General features: G+C 44.4%; 2 protein-coding genes across 2 annotated transcripts; both read left to right on the forward strand.

Annotated features, from left to right (window-relative positions):
* The first annotated feature begins 5,499 nt into the window (after window positions 1-5,499).
* mcm6 (minichromosome maintenance complex component 6) lies at window positions 5,500-15,657 on the forward strand. Its single transcript, XM_085805048.1, has 17 exons — window positions 5,500-5,726; window positions 5,896-6,042; window positions 7,114-7,224; window positions 7,370-7,457; window positions 7,783-7,944; window positions 8,751-8,916; window positions 9,019-9,167; window positions 10,900-11,050; window positions 11,166-11,307; window positions 11,683-11,824; window positions 11,906-12,013; window positions 12,145-12,300; window positions 13,356-13,649; window positions 14,346-14,469; window positions 14,564-14,776; window positions 14,872-15,011; window positions 15,100-15,657. Exons 1-17 carry the CDS (start codon window positions 5,626-5,628, stop codon window positions 15,205-15,207), a joined length of 2,502 nt encoding a protein of 833 aa, XP_085661174.1. The 5' UTR covers window positions 5,500-5,625; the 3' UTR covers window positions 15,208-15,657.
* Window positions 15,658-15,727: 70 nt separating this feature from the next.
* LOC146971068 (uncharacterized) lies at window positions 15,728-17,994 on the forward strand. The gene is made up of 3 exons (XM_085805050.1): window positions 15,728-15,847; window positions 16,089-16,329; window positions 17,382-17,994. Exons 1-3 carry the CDS (start codon window positions 15,805-15,807, stop codon window positions 17,551-17,553), a joined length of 456 nt encoding a protein of 151 aa, XP_085661176.1. The 5' UTR covers window positions 15,728-15,804; the 3' UTR covers window positions 17,554-17,994.
* Window positions 17,995-18,315: the final 321 nt, after the last annotated feature.

Below are 18,315 nucleotides of genomic sequence, written 5' to 3' on the forward strand. Positions count from 1 at the left end.
CCAGCGCTTTCATGCGCGCACACACACACACACTGACACAAAGTGCTTCCCACAAACCTACTTCCACTTGGAAGCGAAAGAAACAGAAGCTGGAAGTTTACTGTGTCGCGTTTCCTGAGGCAGAGAGGAGGAGGATGAAGAGGAGAGTTGTGAGAGAGAGACGAAAAGGAAGAATACACTCATTTAGAACCACAATAGAAGGTCGACTCTGATTCAATGTGACTCACTGTGAAAGTCTCACACTGTGTCACTTTATTCCATCACCTGCTTATGTGCATGTAAACAGTTACATAATAAACACTTAGGCTACCTGTTACCTGTCCTATGTCTCTCTCTCTCTCTCTCTCTCTCCTTCACACACTACTAGACGCACACACACATACACACACAATTCTCTTCTATTCATAGTGTATTCAAAACAGGAAAGACTTCCTGCAGCTCATTTTAGGAAAAACAAGCAGCTAAAACAATCAAACACCAGCGTAGCTCTGCGCTCTCCACCACAGAGAGCTGCCACAGAGTAAATCAGTTTGACAACATTATAGGAGACACTGAAGGCCACTCACAGCTTTCATCCAGCTTCATCAATAAACCAGGTACAATGGCACAGTGCAAACGTCACAATAGATCACCACAGCATCAAGAACAGGGCTGGTGTCAGCTTTCATGAATGATACAAATAACAAAAATCATGATCATGACCCTATTGTAGATTTTTTTCAAATTTTCAGTCTCAGTGAAGATTCATTCTTTGTTTAATTGTTACTATACAGACCATTAAAACTGATGATTGGTCAGTCAGTCGTGTTGAAATGTGCCATTTACTTGAATGGCACAAATATTGGTGCATGGTCCTTGGAGACTGAATCCTAATGACTTTGTTGATTCACAGAGCCACCAATGATCGCTTTTTGGTTTTAGTGAAATGTTTCAATAACTAATGGAATTGAATTAAAGCAGAAGTAAGTGGTCCGGTCGTTTTCGCTAATGCTGCGTTCCAGGCAGGCTTTTGAAATCGTAAATTACAGCTTCAAGTCACAACTTACGACTTTGTAGCGTTTCAGGCAACCCACTCGTGTTTTTCCGACCTGTTTTACCGGTGAAAGTCACTATAACGGCCACTCGTAACTTCCGACCGGTGAACTCGTACCAGATCGAACTGGTACCACTTCACGGTCGGAAAAATACGAGTTTCCTTGAACGCACCATAACAGTCCTCGTCCCTACGTCGCCACATTCACGGCGTCCCTTGGCTGCACACACAGCCCTGCATGCCGTTCTCTCTCCTCATTGGATAAAAACTGTAGGATACGATAAATGTTTTCTCTTCGGCTCAGAGCAGAGCAGAGGGACTGACAGACCCGTGTTTCAGACCAACACTCTATGTAAGTGATTGCTGTCGGAAGATATAACTATTTAAGACTTATATTAAAGCAGAAGTAAGTGATATATTTGTGTTAATATAAGTCTTAAATAGTTATATCTTCCGACAGCAATCACTTACATAGAGTGTTTGGACCGAAACACGGGTCTGTCAGTCACTCTGCTCTGCTCTGAGCCGAGGAGAAAACATTTATCGTATCCTACAGTTTTTATCCAATGAGGAGAGAGAACGGCATGCAGGGCTGTGGTGCAGCCAAGAGACGCCGTGAATGTGGCGACGTAGGGACGAGGACTGTTATGGTGCGTTCAAGGAAACTCGTATTTTTCCGACCGTGAAGTGGTACCAGTTCGATCTGGTACGAGTTCACCGGTCGGAGGTTACGAGTGGCCGTTATAGTGACTTTCACCGGTAAAACAGGTCGGAAAAACACGAGTGGGTTGCCTGGAACGCTACAAAGTCGTAAGTTGTGACTTGAAGCTGTAATTTACGATTTCAAAAGCCTGCCTGGAACGCAGCATTAGCGAAAACGACCGGACCACTTACTTCTGCTTTAACACAAATATATCACTTACTTCTGCTTTAACTTTACTGATCCCCTGAGAAGGGAAATTTGTTTGCCCCAGCACCACATAACAATTAAGGTAAAAACGCAATAGGCCTATATATAAAAATAGACAGATAAGTACCCTTGATTGTCATGAAGTTTAGTATGGATGACGACAACCCAGATCAGATCCCAATCCAGACAGCAAAATAAATCTAGCCCACATTTGGGTCACCATGCTTGTTTCCTTCTAGCCCAGTGCCAAATCTGGTCCTTAAAATATTACACATCTGGAGTTTCATTTAATCTATTTTCAGTTCATTCATTTATTACTTTTAAAACTGTAACCTTGTCAGGCCAAAATTTTTCATGCATCAAATCTCATGTTAGCGTGTTCACAATTAGCAGGTTAGCGTGCTATTTTTAGCATTTAGCTCAGGAAATCACAATTTACAATGACATTTTCCTGTTCTTCTTCAACAATTTTTACATAAGAACAAATGTGATATAAAATCAGTTTTAAGTGCTCTATTTCAAATGAATTTAAACACCCATATTATTAGATAGTGTGGGGTGGCACATTTTTAGGTAACATAAAAATGATTTCCAGAAGTTCCTCAAACCTTAGTTGAGGCTCTGTATTCAGTAGTCTATAGGGGTTTGTTGATTTGCACTCTAGACTGTGTGGTATCGACCTACAGAAATCAACAACACTTTGTCATTGATGGTGATACTCAGGCAGGTCTGCACTAGTCTCCACCTCTTGTTTGTTTCTGTGTTCGTTGGTTTGTTTTGCCTTGGTCTGTTTTTCAGTAGTGAAGCACCTGCTCACCGGGCTGAGGGCTGCTTGTCCTAACATTGAGGTTCTGTGAGTAAAAAGCTCTGGTGCCCTGCTGGGTTCACTCATTATGGATCTTGATGCTCAGCGCTTCACTCTCAGTCACAGTTTCGTTTCAAGTCCAGTGTTCAGGAGTGAACCACGTAAACAATGAACATGTGTCATCGTGTGATTACAAATAAAGCAGGAAACAACTCTTTTTAAACCATCTCTGCCCTTTTTTCTATTGACATCCTGCTGCTCCTACACCTGCTTGTTCCCTCCGTTTTTGTTTTACACCTGTTACCACAAACTGGACACAATCAAAGTTTTCATGTTTCTGCACAAGCCAGTTCGGTGCCAGGTGCATGGTTGGCTGCAGACTATTGATCCAACTAGCCTAGTGTAAGTGAGTCTAGATGAATGTATTACAACTACAAGTAGCAGGAGTTGTGTTGCTAACAGTGGTGGAACATACTTTTATTCTCCAGGCAAATATTAGCTACATAAAAATCCCTCCTCACCAATCATTGCACTGATGCTATGGTGGTATGTGTGTGTGTCAGTGTGTGTATTTACCTACAGATGGTCAGGTTCCCTCGTCACTCTCAGACAGGCTGAGCTTCCTGCCGCTGAACAATCGTGGGAAAACCAGAGGTCAAGACAAAAGGAGAAATAAAAAGGCAGAGAAACACTGGGCTGCATCCAAATGGCCTGCAATAACTTCCTGCTTTGTTCCTGGTGGATTCATACAATGTGACAGGTGAAACCAATAGCCTGTCGGGAGTATTTGTATTGACCTCAGCAGGTGGAGACGTGAGAATGATGTGGGAACAGAAATAGAAGTTAATGGAAAAATAGAGTATAAGGCTGTGTTTAGCCTCGCAGATGGTCCTCGGACTGTTTCTGTGTGCAGTTGGGACACCACTCCACTGTCCTGCATGGCTGTCCTTTGGGTGCTCCAAATTTCTTTTGATGTTATTGGATGTTATTGTATCAAGCAAGGCATTTATCTTATAATTAGCACAATGGATTATGCAGGATTTCTTTCACACATGGTTGGTAAATGTGCTCAAAATACATGTATACATTCTTCTTCTCAATGGAAATGGCAGATTCACAAAAAAAAAGGGGGAAAAAAGGAGCGTCCAAATCCACTTACTTGATTTCCCCTGCTGTACGTCATGCTCTTCAACAGTGGATCACATTTTCTTGGTTGTAACTGAGAAGAAAAAATATTGATAAATAAATAGTTTATAAATGTAGAATTAATATTACAGACATTGTATTTCATAATCCGATCACATACCATATTTCTAAATATATTCACTCACAACTATTATGTCATATCGTGATTATCAGCTCACTGAAATAGTTGGCAAATTAATGAAATTAATGAAAGCAAAACTACCTTGGCATCTGTTATTATTATTTCATTATCTATTGATGTGTCACAACTGATTTACTCATTGACATAACTCACATGTGAGTATAGTGATGTACCCTGGGACTGCAGCCTGTACAACCCACGGTCTATGGTACAACCACAACTACATTACTATGGTGTTACTGCCCCACTGGTCGCTCTCAGTCACTACACTCCATGTTCAGCAACTTCATCAGAGTTTTGCTTTCAGAAAATCTCCAGCTCACTGACAACAGATCTATGTGTTACTGTAAGCTTCCTGATCCAGATAAGACTGTTGTCTTCTGAACTTCAAAATGTGGCTATAAATAAGTGGCTGGTCAGTTGGATTCTTGGTGCGGGTTAATTTAAACAATCTGTCTCACATGTTTCCAACACTACAGTCCATTTCTACTTGTGTTCTATTTACAGTACGTTTACAGCATAGCTGAGATGTGGTGAAAACGCAGGAGACATTTCACAAGAACCAATGGATGACAACCATCACAACAGTGTTACAGAGGGAGGCTGTGGAGACAGGGCAGCCAGTAAGAGTAGCTTACTGCAACACTGTTATGATCCCCCACTGGCTTCCCACCAGAGTGGTGGGTGGGATTTAAAAGTGGATTGTTTGATTTAAAAGATTTTTGTTTTTGTTATGTTTTTAAATGAAAATTAACTGTATAAAAGTAGGCCTATATGGTAATGAGTAGCCTACATACGTGTAAAAGTTCACAGCATCCATTATTAAGTGATGTCTGTCAATGCACCTTTGTCTGAGGTTCATCTGAAGAGGAAGCTGCGAGCCATCAGCAGGCAGCGATGGATCAGATCAGACTGATGTCCTCCTTCGCCCTCGGTCCAGTCTGTGGTCCTGAGGCTGCTGGAGTTGACGGTTGTAGCGATCACATGGGATCATGAGTGTTCACTGCCCCCCAGTGGTCACAGTCAGGAACTACAACACGGCATCAGGTACACTGTCAGAGAATATCCTGAAACTACAACTCATTATTGGTGATTCGCGGATTAAAAGTATCATCAATATGATCTACTTATGCTCTTGAAGTCGTTAGTTCAGCCCGTGATGATAAACTAACTTGTAAAAGGCTGATTTGATCTGATTTGGACCCGTGTTTGAACTCGTCTTCACTATTTTTTTTCTTTAAACTTTATTGACATTTCGAGCAGGAAGCGTACCGCGGGAAAACGGAGAGGGACTCTGCGTCACTCTCCATTTCCGGCCTCTCGATTGGCTACAAACTTCAGAACATTTGCATGGCGTCGCCGATTGGTCGAGAGCGGCGCGCCAAACGTCACGTGGCCCGTCTTTTCGCGCGAAAGTGTTTCTCTTCTCTGTTGTGAGGAGGACTCGGGCTCGTGCTGTCTGTGTGTCTGTGTGTGTCCGGAGAGGAGCGGCACGGATCGACCAATAATATATTTCTGAATCTTCGATCGCAGTTTGACAGTATTTCGACATGGATGTTGCCACAGCAACCGCGGAGAATGCCGGCGGGGAGACGGTGAAGGACGAGTTGGCTGAGAAATGCCAGAAGTTGTTCCAGGCTTTCTTAGAGGAGTGAGTCTCTCCTGCAGCTTCCTTTGTGTTGCAGTCAGCGACACGAGCTGATGATCAGTTTTACCTCTGTTTCTTTAAATCTGGCTTTTCAGTAAGTGTGGTTTTCCACTTTTGGCGCTCTTGGTCGATGTGTGTGTTACATGCTGCTTGTCCTGTTTGTCCTGGTCAGGTTTCAGAGCGGGGACGGGGAGGTGAAGTATGTCCGCGAGGCCGAGGAGCTGATCAGGCCCGAGAGGAACACGCTGCTGGTGAGCTTCACCGACCTGGAGGGCTTCAACCAGGAGTTAGCCACCACCATCCAGGAGGAGTACTACAGGTCAGAGCACCTCACAGCCGTGCACATGTCACCGCCTCTTGAGTTTCACTGTGAGAGCTGCTGCTCTGCTTTTTTGAATGCACCCACATTAGTAGGGCAGACTGGGGACAGAAGTCTTATTTCTCCAATCAGAAACATGCTAGAGTGATGACACTCAGTTAGACCCTCTGCCCACCAAGAATAGAGAAGACAAAAGAAGACACGTTTTCCTATGAAAAGTTAAATTTATTTGATGTCATACAAGGCAAGGCAATTGTATTTGTATAGCCCGTTTTTACGAACAATTTGTCTCAAAGGGCTTTACATGGCATCACAACATCATCCTCTGCCCTTAGACCCTCACATCCACTGAGGAAAAACTCCATAGAAAACCCCTTTAACAGGGAAAAATCTGAGAAACCTCAGGGTGAGCAACAGAGGAGGGATCCCTCACCCAGGACAGGCAGACGTGCAATAGAGTACAGTTAATAAATCATCCTAAAATAGAGTACATGTTTTATAAAAGTTTTTTGTATTGCAAATAGTTCCATTCTTCTTGTCTCACACTGAGCTATTGAACTCCAACTGTTCTCTGATAAATATTACTAAATAACTACATAATACTATATAGTATTATTGTAAGACAATTCATATTTTAGGAATACTATGCTTATTGAGAAAAAAATCAAAAGTTAATCAGTCCAATTTAATGTGTTTTTAATATGTTGCATCCCTCCCTGATCCATGTTGCAACTGTCCCCAGGTTTTGGGTCAGTTGTTTAATCTATCAAAGTTTGGCGAGCCTAGTCCAAATAGTCTCTGACTAACTGAGAAAATGTGAAAAGTTTTGCAGCAGTCCCCAGTCTCCCCGTATGTGCATGAACCGCTGCATAGATTTGACCTGTGGACCCAGAGTCATGGAAAATGAGGAAAAAAAAGTCAAATGTCCTGGAAATTATGGTTCTATGATAGATTTGTCATAATTTCTAAGCATGTAAGAGACTCCTTCATAATTTAGAGCCATAGACTGCACACCTTTAAATCAGACTTGTGAGTGTGAGCCCTGATTAACATGAAGGTGTGTGTCTGCAGAGTGTATCCCTTCCTGTGCCGGGCCGTGCGTAACTTCGCTCGGGATCATGGGAATGTTCCTCTCAACAAGGAGTTCTACGTCGCCCTCGAGGATCTTCCCACCAGGCACAAGTAAGAGATGACATCCACTGCTGTTTTTTTTTGTTTTTGTTAGTTTTTTTTACACTAAATCATTAATTAAACAGTGTTTTCACTTTGCTGTCGGCCCAGTAGAAGTTATGTCATTAATATGTAATATTCCCTTTGTGTGACCTAGAATCCGTGAGCTGTCCTCTGCACGTATCGGCACCCTGGTGAGGATCAGTGGTCAGGTGGTGAGGACACACCCAGTGCACCCTGAGCTGGTGAGATACTCTGCAGATACATGTGAATAAAAAGTGATGAGAGAGCAAATGTACAAATAAACAGAATCTACACTGCTGTATGAATATGTACATGTTGAGCTTAGAATAGAAAAACTTTATTGTCCCGCCAAGGTAGGAAATTCATCCTTGGTCTCGCTTGCATAAAAAGAACACAGACGCTTGCCAGCAAGACTTACATAAGACAAAACAAGATCAGTTTCCTGATTGAAAACATTCTCTGACAAGCCTTTTTATGGATGAAGTCAGTATTATCAGTAAAACTCAGTTTGTGTTGGTTGTTGTGGTGACTTGTGTGATGTTTCAGGTGAGCGGTACCTTCCTGTGCATGGACTGCCAGGCCGTGATCAAAGACGTCCCTCAGCAGTTCAAGTACTCCCCCCCGACCATCTGCAGGAACCCCGTCTGCAACAACCGCTCCCGCTTCCACCTGGACACACACAAGTCCAAGTTCATCGACTTCCAGAAGGTAACTCTTAGGACCCGGTGTGTGTGTGTGTGTGTGTGTGTGTGTGTGTGTGAGACTCTTAGGACCCTGTGTGTGTGTGAGAGTGTGAGAAAGAAGGTGCAGACAGATGTGCAGACTCTGATGTTCATGATTGATTCTACCTCTGTTAAAGGGATAGTTCACCCAAAATTCAAATTTCACTCATCATCTACTCACCCTCATGTCAACTAAGAGCTGTGAGAATTTTCAGAGTCCTCCGTGCCTTCTCTGAGTTACGGGGGGGTCCGCGCAGCAGTATTTGTCCATATAATGGTTGTCAATGGATACCAACTTTCTTCGTCCAAAAAGACACACCAAAAAACATCCAAATACCTCCATACTGCTCGTCTGTAATGTCCCTCTTGTATTGAAGCCCCGACATGAGAAATTGTTCTGAAAAAAATTAAATAAGTCTATATTTTAAGCTTGTTTGTAGCGGAAGCTCCCAGTGTCTCGGTTCACTGCTCTTCCTGAGAGCACCGCTCTTCCTGACCGGCGGAACAATTTCTCATGTCGGGGCTTCAATACAAGACGGACATTACATACGAGCAGCATGGAGGTATTTGGATGTTTTTTGGTGTGTCTTTTTGTTACGAAGACAGTTGGTATCCATTTGCAACCGTTATATGGACAAATACTGCTACGCCGAGACCCCCTGTAACTCAGAGAGCCCACGGATGACTCTGAAAATTCTCCCAGCCCTTAGTCGACATGAGGGGGAGTAGATAATGAGTGAAATTTCAATTTTGGGTGAACTATCCCTTTAACCCTGCTTTTGCTGCGTTCAGGTGCGTATCCAGGAGACGCAGGCGGAGCTGCCCCGCGGTTCAATCCCTCGCTCCCTGGAGATCGTCCTGAGGGCCGAGGCCGTGGAGACGGCTCAGGCCGGAGACCGCTGTGACCTCACCGGGACGCTCATCGTCGTGCCGGACGTCTCTCAGCTCAGCACTCCTGGTACGAGTCGGACCAACACCTTTGTAGAGCCTCCAAATTGATTTAATATTTTTTGGGGGGCTCGCTCGTGACTTGTATGGGTTGTCGTTGTTCCTCCTGCAGGTGTGCGAGCCGAGACCAGCACCCGTGTAGCTGGAGGACGACAGGGCTTTGAGTCTGAGGGTCTGAGAGGACTGAAAGCTCTGGGAGTCAGAGAGCTGTCCTACAGACTGGCCTTCCTGGCCTGCAACGTGGCCCCGACCAACCCACGGGTAAGAGACAGCAGTGATGGGAATAACGGCGTTACTAACAGCGCTACTTCTTTCAGTAACGATTAATCAAAAAAGTTACTCTTTCCCCTGTTACAACGTTGTTACTGATGACAAAATGCACCGTCATGCCGTTACTTGACCCACGAAGTCCCACCAGAAAATAATACACCTGTTTAAGTGTAGGACGTTATAAACACATTGTTCATCAGCTGGTCGGAAAAAGCTGTTTATCTGGAACTAACCAACTCACTCAGTATCCCTCCACACAGGCAGACTCCGCGATACGCTGTATCCAGTGGCGTAGGCAGAATTTTAATTTTGGGTGGGCCAGTACAAAATCGGATGGGCCATCTTTTCTCAGGACAGTGCATTTCATCTAGCGCACATCACTGTCAACCATTTTATTGCACAAGTTTTTTCTTTTTTCTTTTTTTTTGTAACTAGCTCTTGACCAACACTAATATTTGATACATACAGATGAAATGATCTTTCCTGCCACTATGATGATAAACTGTATTTAACTGTACCTATAAACAATAAAACTCAGTAACCAATCACACAGGCAGCTCCATGTTGTCCCTGTGTGATGTCCAGGGACAGGTCAGGACAGTCTGAGGACAGACAGCTTTGAGGTTGAAGTCATATAAAAACGAAATGCACCTGTGACTGTGACAGGTCTGTAGCTGCGTCTTGACCACATGTCAGCTGATCAGCTGTAGTAGAGGAAACGCCGCTCCACCACGAGGAGCGCTTTTTTCCCTTTTTTTTTTTAAATTAAGCTCGGGTAAACCAGCGCAGATCCGCTGTATTTATCAAAGCGTCACCATGCTGAAGCAGCGGGTCTGTTTGAGCTGCGTTCATGAAGTTAGAGGCTGCTTTCAAACTCTTCAGGCAGTGATCAGTTATCAGTGTCTGCAGCTTTTTGACTCGTTATAGCCTACTCACTGGTCTAGGTGTTTTAGCGACCGTGCTACATGGCTGAGTCCAGTATTATACAACAGGTAACATTGTCTCTTTTCACCTCCTCTCTCCCTTGTGTGCTCAGTGCGCTGCACCAACGTTTTAAACAGAGATCCGCTACATCTGTCGGCTTTGTTTGTTTATATTTCACAGAACAACTCCCATTGAAAACGATCGATTAACTGCAGTTAATTTAATTTAATCAATTACATTTTTCTTCTTATGAAACGTGGACGGGCGGGCCAGTGATTCGTGTGGGCGGCACTGGCCCGGCCAGGCCCACTCCTGCCTATGCGCCTGGCTGTATCACTCCGCCTATCAGCTGTTAGATCAGTGGTGTGTGGAAGAGGCGGAGTGATACAGCGCTGTGTGGAGGGATACTGAGTGAGTTGGTTAGTGCAGTAGTTGGTTAAAGGGCTTGTTCCATATTTTGGCTAATTGGCCCATTGCCATAATCCCTATAGTCATAGCAGTAGGTTTGTTACCTTTAATTGTCGGTGCAAGCTATTTTTAGAACGGCAGAGCAGAGCCGTGAGCTGCTCAGAGCTACGCTACGGAGGCTCATGGGATTTCTTGGTTTCCCTCATCAAACTCATCAAATACACAATCCAACAACTCCAAAACGCTCTGGTGGACAAGTTGTGACCTGTACATTCACCACACTTTGAGATAATAACAGAACGTTACGGAACAGAGTTGTTTTCTTGTCCACATGTTTAACCCTTGAAGCAAATGTCTAGTGTTCAACTGAAATGTCTTTTCTCTGTTGCAGTTTGGTGGGAAGGAGCTGCGGGAGGAGGAGCAGACGGCCGAGAGCATCAAGAGCCAGATGACGGAGAAGGAGTGGGAGAAGGTGTTTGAGATGAGTCAGGACAAGAACCTGTACCACAACCTGTGCACCAGCCTCTTCCCCACCATCCACGGTCAGTGTCTGAACCCCGGGCTTCAGCCCCCCACCCCCCCACCCCTTTCCCCCAAAGGCCTTTTAAAGCCGTAGCGCCTCATTCGAATGTTGACGATGATCTGCGTTGCGTTCAGGCAACGACGAGGTGAAGCGCGGCATCCTGCTGATGCTGTTCGGAGGCGTTCCCAAGACGACCATGGAGGGGACCTCGCTGAGAGGAGACGTCAACGTCTGCATCGTCGGAGACCCCAGTACCGCCAAGAGCCAGTTCCTCAAGTACGTTTAACAGATTACACACACGTTGACACTTCTCAGCAAACTGCAATTCATTATTAAACTGAATGTCGTCTATTAGAAGGACGAGGACAAATAAATGTGTCGTTTATTATCTGAGTTCTGGTAATGTCCTGTCTCCTAATATAATATATAATTACAAAGTGTAGATCTGAATGTATTTGACTTGACTTTATTTTGAATGTGTCTAAGATAAAAAAGCAAATAAAAATCAAAGCACCATCGAATCAGAGTATATACTGTACACACGTTTGAAAAATGAGTAGGAGGAAGTATACACTTCTTTTATTTACTCTGTGTAACACTGAAATATAAATGTGTGTGTGTGTGTGTGTGTGTGTGTGTGTGTGTGTACAGGCACGTGGAGGAGTTCAGTCCCAGAGCCGTGTACACCAGTGGGAAAGCCAGCAGTGCTGCAGGTCTGACGGCCGCCGTGGTCCGAGATGAGGAGTCCCACGAGTTTGTGATCGAGGCTGGAGCTCTGATGCTGGCCGACAACGTGAGTGTTGCACATCACGAAGAAGACGAAGGAAATGATTAAAGTGTGTGTACCTGTATTAACAGTTGTGTTTGCGTACAGGGTGTGTGCTGCATTGATGAGTTTGACAAGATGGACCTCAAGGACCAGGTGGCCATCCACGAAGCCATGGAGCAGCAGACCATCAGCATCACCAAGGCTGGAGTCAAGGTAATGGCAATGAATACTATAAACAACTGAAGAGCTCTGATCTGTATTATTTATAAATCAAACTGTTACCCATGAGGCCTTGCAGCCACCTCTGCAGTAGATTAACCCGACTTTGACTCCGTCTCCTCCAGGCCACCCTGAACGCTCGCACATCCATCCTGGCTGCTGCCAACCCCGTGGGCGGTCGCTACGACCGCAGCAAGAGTCTGAAACAGAACGTCAACCTGACGGCGCCCATCATGAGCCGCTTCGACCTCTTCTTCATCCTGGTGGACGACTGCAACGAGGTACAGGGGGTGGTCTCTGCAGCTTTTTAAAATTTTAACTTTATTTTTCTGTCCAGCTGCAAGTTTTTTTTTATTTACTTAATTTTTTTTACTATAACCTACATTTGCGACCCGTTCTATCAAAATAAGTCTGATGTCGCAACGTTCTATTTTAAGATAATCAGCTGATAACGTGGAAAACCCATAGAAAATCAAAAAAAAATGTTTTGCCTTAATTTCAAAGCAATGACATTCAAAAACAATCTCCCAAAGTTTCACAGTCCAGATAATTGAGAAAAGGCACGAAAATGATGATTAAAGTTGACTTGCAACTTAAACCCTCTGAAAATGAGTTTTGCTTCGGTGCAAAACATGAGATATCTTCTGAACCGTTCATGATAGAGACCAGCTGTAAACTGCATCTAAATTGCAGGATTCTCCGCTTTCCGACGGTCATTGAATGGTGCCTAGGGACAGGTACAGAAACAGATGCTAAACAGAGTAGCATCGACGCTAACAGAGCATAGCATCGATGCTAAACCAAACGTAACGACGATGCTAAAACGAACGGAGTAATCGACACAACGCCTGCACATGTTTTACAAAACATCAACAAAACATGACAACTTCTGAACCGTTTATGATAGAGACGAGCTGTAAAAAGCATCTGAATTGTGAGATTCCCTGCTGTCCAAGGGTCATTGAATGGTGCATCTATGACAACAGGGGACCGTATAGGGTGCGTGTAATCACGTGGTACAGGAACAGATGCCAGAGTCACTGGCAAAAACTTTAACTGCAATTTTCTCAGGTTTTAGAACAGAGTAAGAGAGTGAAAGATGTAATTCAAATGGCCACATCTCGAAAACCATCAAATGTATGACTCTGACTAGGGTATCATTTTAAAGCTTATTTTCTAATCTTTCCATTGATACCAAAATCTCAACTTTGAAATTTGGGTCACTGTGACTCATTTTGATGGATCAGGTCACATTTCTTTGTCCCTTTTTTGTCGTCCAACAAACCCAATTTCTTATGAGTCTAATAACACATGTCAATCTGTGGATGTTTCCTAGGTGACGGACTACGCCATCGCCAGACGCATCGTGGACCTGCACTCCCGCGTGGAGGAGTCTGTGGACCGGCTGTACTCTCTGGATGAGATCCGCAGATACCTGCTGTTCGCCAGGCAGTTCAAACCTAAGATCTCCAGTGAGTCCGAGGAGTTCATCGTCGAGCAGTACAAACGCCTCCGGCAGCGTGACGGCGCCGGCAGCGTGTCCAAGTCTGCCTGGAGGATCACGGTGCGACAGCTGGAGAGCATGATCCGCCTGTCGGAGGGCATGGCACGCATGCACTGCTGTGATGAGGTGAGAACGACCAGAGAGCAAAGACGACAGGAAGGGATTCTGACTCATATTGTGTTAGACATGAAGTTTTAAACAGTGGAACAAGTAACTGAGTTAGTAACCAAGTTACTACATGATACAAGTAATAAATTACAAGGAAAGAAACGGTACTTTTTTAAAAATAAAAACGCTCAAATATGTCGTAACCCCCATTTAAAGGGATAGTTCAACATTTTGGCAAATTGGCACATTGCCATAATCCCTACATTATCTCATAGCGTGGTGAATGTGCAGGTCACAACTTGTCCACCAGAGCATTGTGGAGTTGTTGGATTGTGTATTTGATGAGTTTGATGAGGGAAACCAAGAAATCCCATGAGCCTCCGTAGCATAGCTCTGAGCAGGCTCTGCTCCGCTGTTCTAAAAATAGCTTGCACTGACAATTAAAGGTAACGAACCTACTCCTAAAACTATAGGGATTATGGCAATGGGCCAATTTGCCAAAATGTTGAACTATCCCTTTACACCACAGCTTCCTCAGTTTTAAGACTCACGGCAGACTCGGTTGGTTAGAGTGACATCAACAGTGAGAATTTGTCACAATAATTTTAATCTAACGACTACAACTCAGGCTTTAAAAAGAAAGTCGTACTTGTAACTACCAGTGTAGCTCACATGACTCAGCATGGTGATCATTACATCACTCTGCGTCTCCAGGTTCAGCCCAAACATGTGAAGGAGGCCTTCCGTCTCCTGAACAAGTCCATCATCAGGGTGGAGACGCCCGACATCAACCTGGAGCAGGAGGATGAGCTGGAGGAAGAGGAGCAGATGGAGGAAGGTACGGTCACACAGGGAACACACTGTTCAGGAGGCAATGATTCGTATCTGTCATGAAAACAAATCATCTGATGTGAACTCTTGTTTTTCTGCAGGAAACAACATCCCCAACGGAGTGAACGGCGTAAACGGCCACGCAGATGGCGTTAACGGCATCAATGGCCACGCTAATGGAATCAACGGCCACGCCAACGGTGTGAACGGCCACGCCGAGCCCGGCTCCCAGAAGCCGTCCCTCCGTCTGTCCTTCCCCGAGTACAAACGCATCTCCAACCTGCTCGTCCTGCATCTGCGCAGAGCAGAGGAGGGTAAGAGGCGTCCTCCTTCCTGATGTCGGCTTCTTTATCTGCTTTTTTTTTTTGTTTTTACGACAAAAACCTGACCTTTTCACTGTCATCTGCAGCTGAGGAAGAGGGGGAGCTGACGAAGAGCGCCGTGGTGAACTGGTACCTGAAGGAGATCGAGTCGGAGATCGACTCGGAGGAGGAGCTGGTCAATAAGAAGGGTCTGATAGAGAAGGTCATCCACAGGCTGGTGCACTATGTGAGTCCACCTTCTGTAGAAATAACAAAGATCATTCTTTCAGTATTCAGTGTGGTGGACATGACTGACCATGTGCGTCTCTCCTCAGGACCACATCCTCATCGAGCTGTCCCAGGCCGGGCTGAAGGGCTCCGAGTCCCAGAGCACGGAGGGAGCTGTTCTGGTCGTCAACCCCAACTACATCCTGGAAGATTAAGCTTTCCCCTCTCCATGCTCACCGCTTCCATGATATTAAACCTTGGCAATAAAGTTGGCGTTCCATGTGTTGAATATGAATGCTCATATGTAATGCATACATAATAGTAGCGTTGGAGATGCTATTAGACTTGTTTTTAGAGTTTATCATCTCTACTGTAAAAAAAAAAAAAAAAAAGATTCTGGGGCTCTTTAAAAGGAAAAAAAATGTGTTTTCTTCATCAAACTGACTTGTAAATATGCTGCTCTTTCCTCCAGTTGTTCGCTGGCTTCTTATTGTTTGACTGAGGTAACTGCCCCCAACTGTGTACTTGCTGTTTGTTCTTGTAACTATATATTAGAGGCACACACTCTGCAGCTTGCCTCCGTGAACTCGAGTTATGTTTTTTTGTAAAATTATGAGATGTTGAAAAAAATGTTGGTTGAATAAATAAAATGTTGACATAAACACGTCAGGTTGGACAGTTTTCTTTATTTATTTTTTTGTTAGTAATTTCCTGCAGTTCACAGAAGCGCCGTGCTGGCGTTGACCGCCAGGTGGCAGCAGCGTCAATGAGAAACGTCACTGCGCATGTGCGACTGAAGTTATTCAACAAAGATGGCGGCGTGCTACGTGAGAGCTGTCAGGGCGGCACTGAGAGGTAACACTGATGTTTCACAGGCCGGAAATGTTTGGTTTATTACATTAAACACTTGAATGGCCTTTAGCCGAGGCTGTGTCAGACTTTGTACCGATAATAACGCCACGTTTCCTTGCTCGGTGATGGTTTTTAGCAGCACAAACCATGTTGCTGTGAACCACTCACCTGGCCACAGAGGACACAGGTCATATCATCACTGAGGCGGGGAATAAAATAAAATGCTCTTCCTCTTTCCCTCCAGGTCCACTCCTTGTTCCCAGCCGCTGGCTCCCCGCGCAGAGCAGCTCCACCCCGGCAGTGAGCCGCTGCTGTCGGCCGCTTCATGTCTCCTCCGCCGCCTCGCTGAGCGGCTCCAGGACGGAGCAGAGGAGCAGCAGCACCGGCGACAGGAGAGCCAGGGAGGAGGAGGAGGAGGAGGAAGAGCCGGAGTACATCCCCAGGAGGAAGGCCAAGAACCCCATGATGAAGATTGGATACGCCTGGTGAGTGTCCTCTGTCCTCTCCTCCCTTGAGTCAAAATAAACAACCTGAGACCTGCAGAAAAGTCGTGGTAGCACCGTAGTTTTGTAGTCGTTATCAGTTGAGTCTGGCCTGAATAAATCCCGCCTCAACATTTTAGACATACCTGAGGAGAAACTCTCTTAAACACAGTGTTGGGCAGTAACCAGTTTACATAATTGTAATCAGATACAATACAGGGGGAAAATGTGTAAATTACAGTTGCTTTTGGAAATTTCCATGATCATTTTATGTTGTCTTGAAGTTACTGCTGAAGGGTTAACACACTATCAGGTCCTAAAATGTGAAAATGGTTAACAGTTGAGAGCATTCATTCAAAATTAAGAAAAGTAATTAAAATGTAATTCAATGCAAGTAGTTACATTGCTTTGAAAATGTATTTGAAATAGTTACTATTGCATTTCCAACAGGGTAACTTGTAATTGTAACCAACTACATTTCCAAAGTAATCTTCCCAACACTGCTTAAACACAACAGTCATCGTAAACGAAACGATGCACTCTGTACATAATCATTTGTTACCCCTCAATCATCCAGTAGCCACCTGATAAAACGTTTTAGGGGAAATGAATATACCTGTCTGTGTGGAAACTTAAACACTTTAAAACTCTGGTCAAACAGTACATCACTAAGAGTTTCACAGTATTGCTGTTTGTCATGAATCACTAAAGTTGTAGTTGAGTTTTGTACCTGACATCAACACATAATATTTTTCCCATGGATCTAATACATTAATGGTTTTTCTGTACACACAATGAGCTCATCGCCATGAGCATCATCGATGTTAACATTGTTCTCTCTGGTAGACAGAAACTAGCAGCTGTTAATGTACCAAGCTGACAGAAAAACAATGCAGGCCTTTATATTCATGTTTCAGTGGTTATTTGGACATACAGGGGCTGAATGTGATGATCTAGGCAGATAATACACTTACTCATACAGTATTACACTCTCCCACTCAGTTTCTGTACAGCCGAGGATCAGTGTCACTGTCTCATCTCTTGTCTCTGTCCAGGATGATCGGCCTCCCCACAGGAATCATCACCTTCGTCCTGGCCAAGAGGGAGGTGGACAAAAACCGACTGAAGCAGCTCAAGGTCCGACAGAGGATGAAAAATTCGAACGAAGGTGACTATGAAGGCAGCCGCTACCACCGCCACACAGAGGGGGCCAACGTGGACCAGTAATGGTTGTGGGTGGCTGTAATGACTGGCACCATAACCTGGATGACCTGGAGTGAGACGGTGATTCCTGAATTTACTGCCCAGGGCTGATTTCAGAAGAGATGTGGACTTAAAGCTGTAAAACACCCAGAAGCTCTGAGACGTTCAGCACTGAGCAACTGCTTCTTCTGCTGGACACAGGAGATCTGGTAGGGGACGTGTCTGAGACAAAACCTTCCACTGGGACAGTTTATTTTTTCTTACTCATAAACATGAGAAAGAAAAAAAGGAGAATGAACATGTATGTGTGTGCTGTTATGCTGGTGATCCATAAAAAAAAATAGAAACATAAAAAAACAAGTATATTTATAAACGAGTTCTTGTATAAATGTGAATTGAAAATGATACAGCAGCAAATGAATGACATTAAAACCTCAAATAAAAATCTTTTATTTGATATGAAAAGGCAAACAGATTCTCTTCAGCACTGATATGTATGTTTAAAAAACCCATACCAACTCATTTACTATGAGGAGTGGTGTGGAGGACCAGCTGGGTGGGGTTTGATCATGTCGAGACTGTGCCAGTTAAGAAGGTTGCTAATAAGTTAACACCATGGTGCCGATGGCTGGTGTTAGCCTTCATAGAAACACCCACCCGGCTGGTACTCACAGCATCCGACCCAGATCTGACTGGAACATAAGAACAGGCACATTCACGATGTAACAATACTATAAAAGCTCACTGAGTACAACAACCCTGTACTTACTTAAGTAAAAAAATGTC

The sequence above is a fragment of the Trachurus japonicus genome, chromosome 17 (genome assembly GCF_045865225.1).
Source record: "Trachurus japonicus isolate A0001 chromosome 17, Traja_1.0".
In the NCBI taxonomy this organism is placed as follows: Eukaryota; Metazoa; Chordata; class Actinopteri; order Carangiformes; family Carangidae; genus Trachurus; species Trachurus japonicus.

Bases quoted from the DNA above. Each gene is read 5' to 3' on its own strand.
- mcm6 (XM_085805048.1), top strand. From the start codon at position 5,626: ATGGATGTTGCCACAGCAACCGCGGAGAATGCCGGCGGGGAGACGGTG. The intron at 8,917-9,018 runs GTACGAGTCGGA...TTCCTCCTGCAG, and splicing joins CTCTCAGCTCAGCACTCCTG to GTGTGCGAGCCGAGACCAGC. The intron at 9,168-10,899 runs GTAAGAGACAGC...TCTCTGTTGCAG, and splicing joins TGGCCCCGACCAACCCACGG to TTTGGTGGGAAGGAGCTGCG.
- LOC146971068 (XM_085805050.1), top strand. From the start codon at position 15,805: ATGGCGGCGTGCTACGTGAGAGCTGTCAGGGCGGCACTGAGAG. The intron at 15,848-16,088 runs GTAACACTGATG...CTTTCCCTCCAG, and splicing joins TGTCAGGGCGGCACTGAGAG to GTCCACTCCTTGTTCCCAGC. The intron at 16,330-17,381 runs GTGAGTGTCCTC...GTCTCTGTCCAG, and splicing joins ATGAAGATTGGATACGCCTG to GATGATCGGCCTCCCCACAG.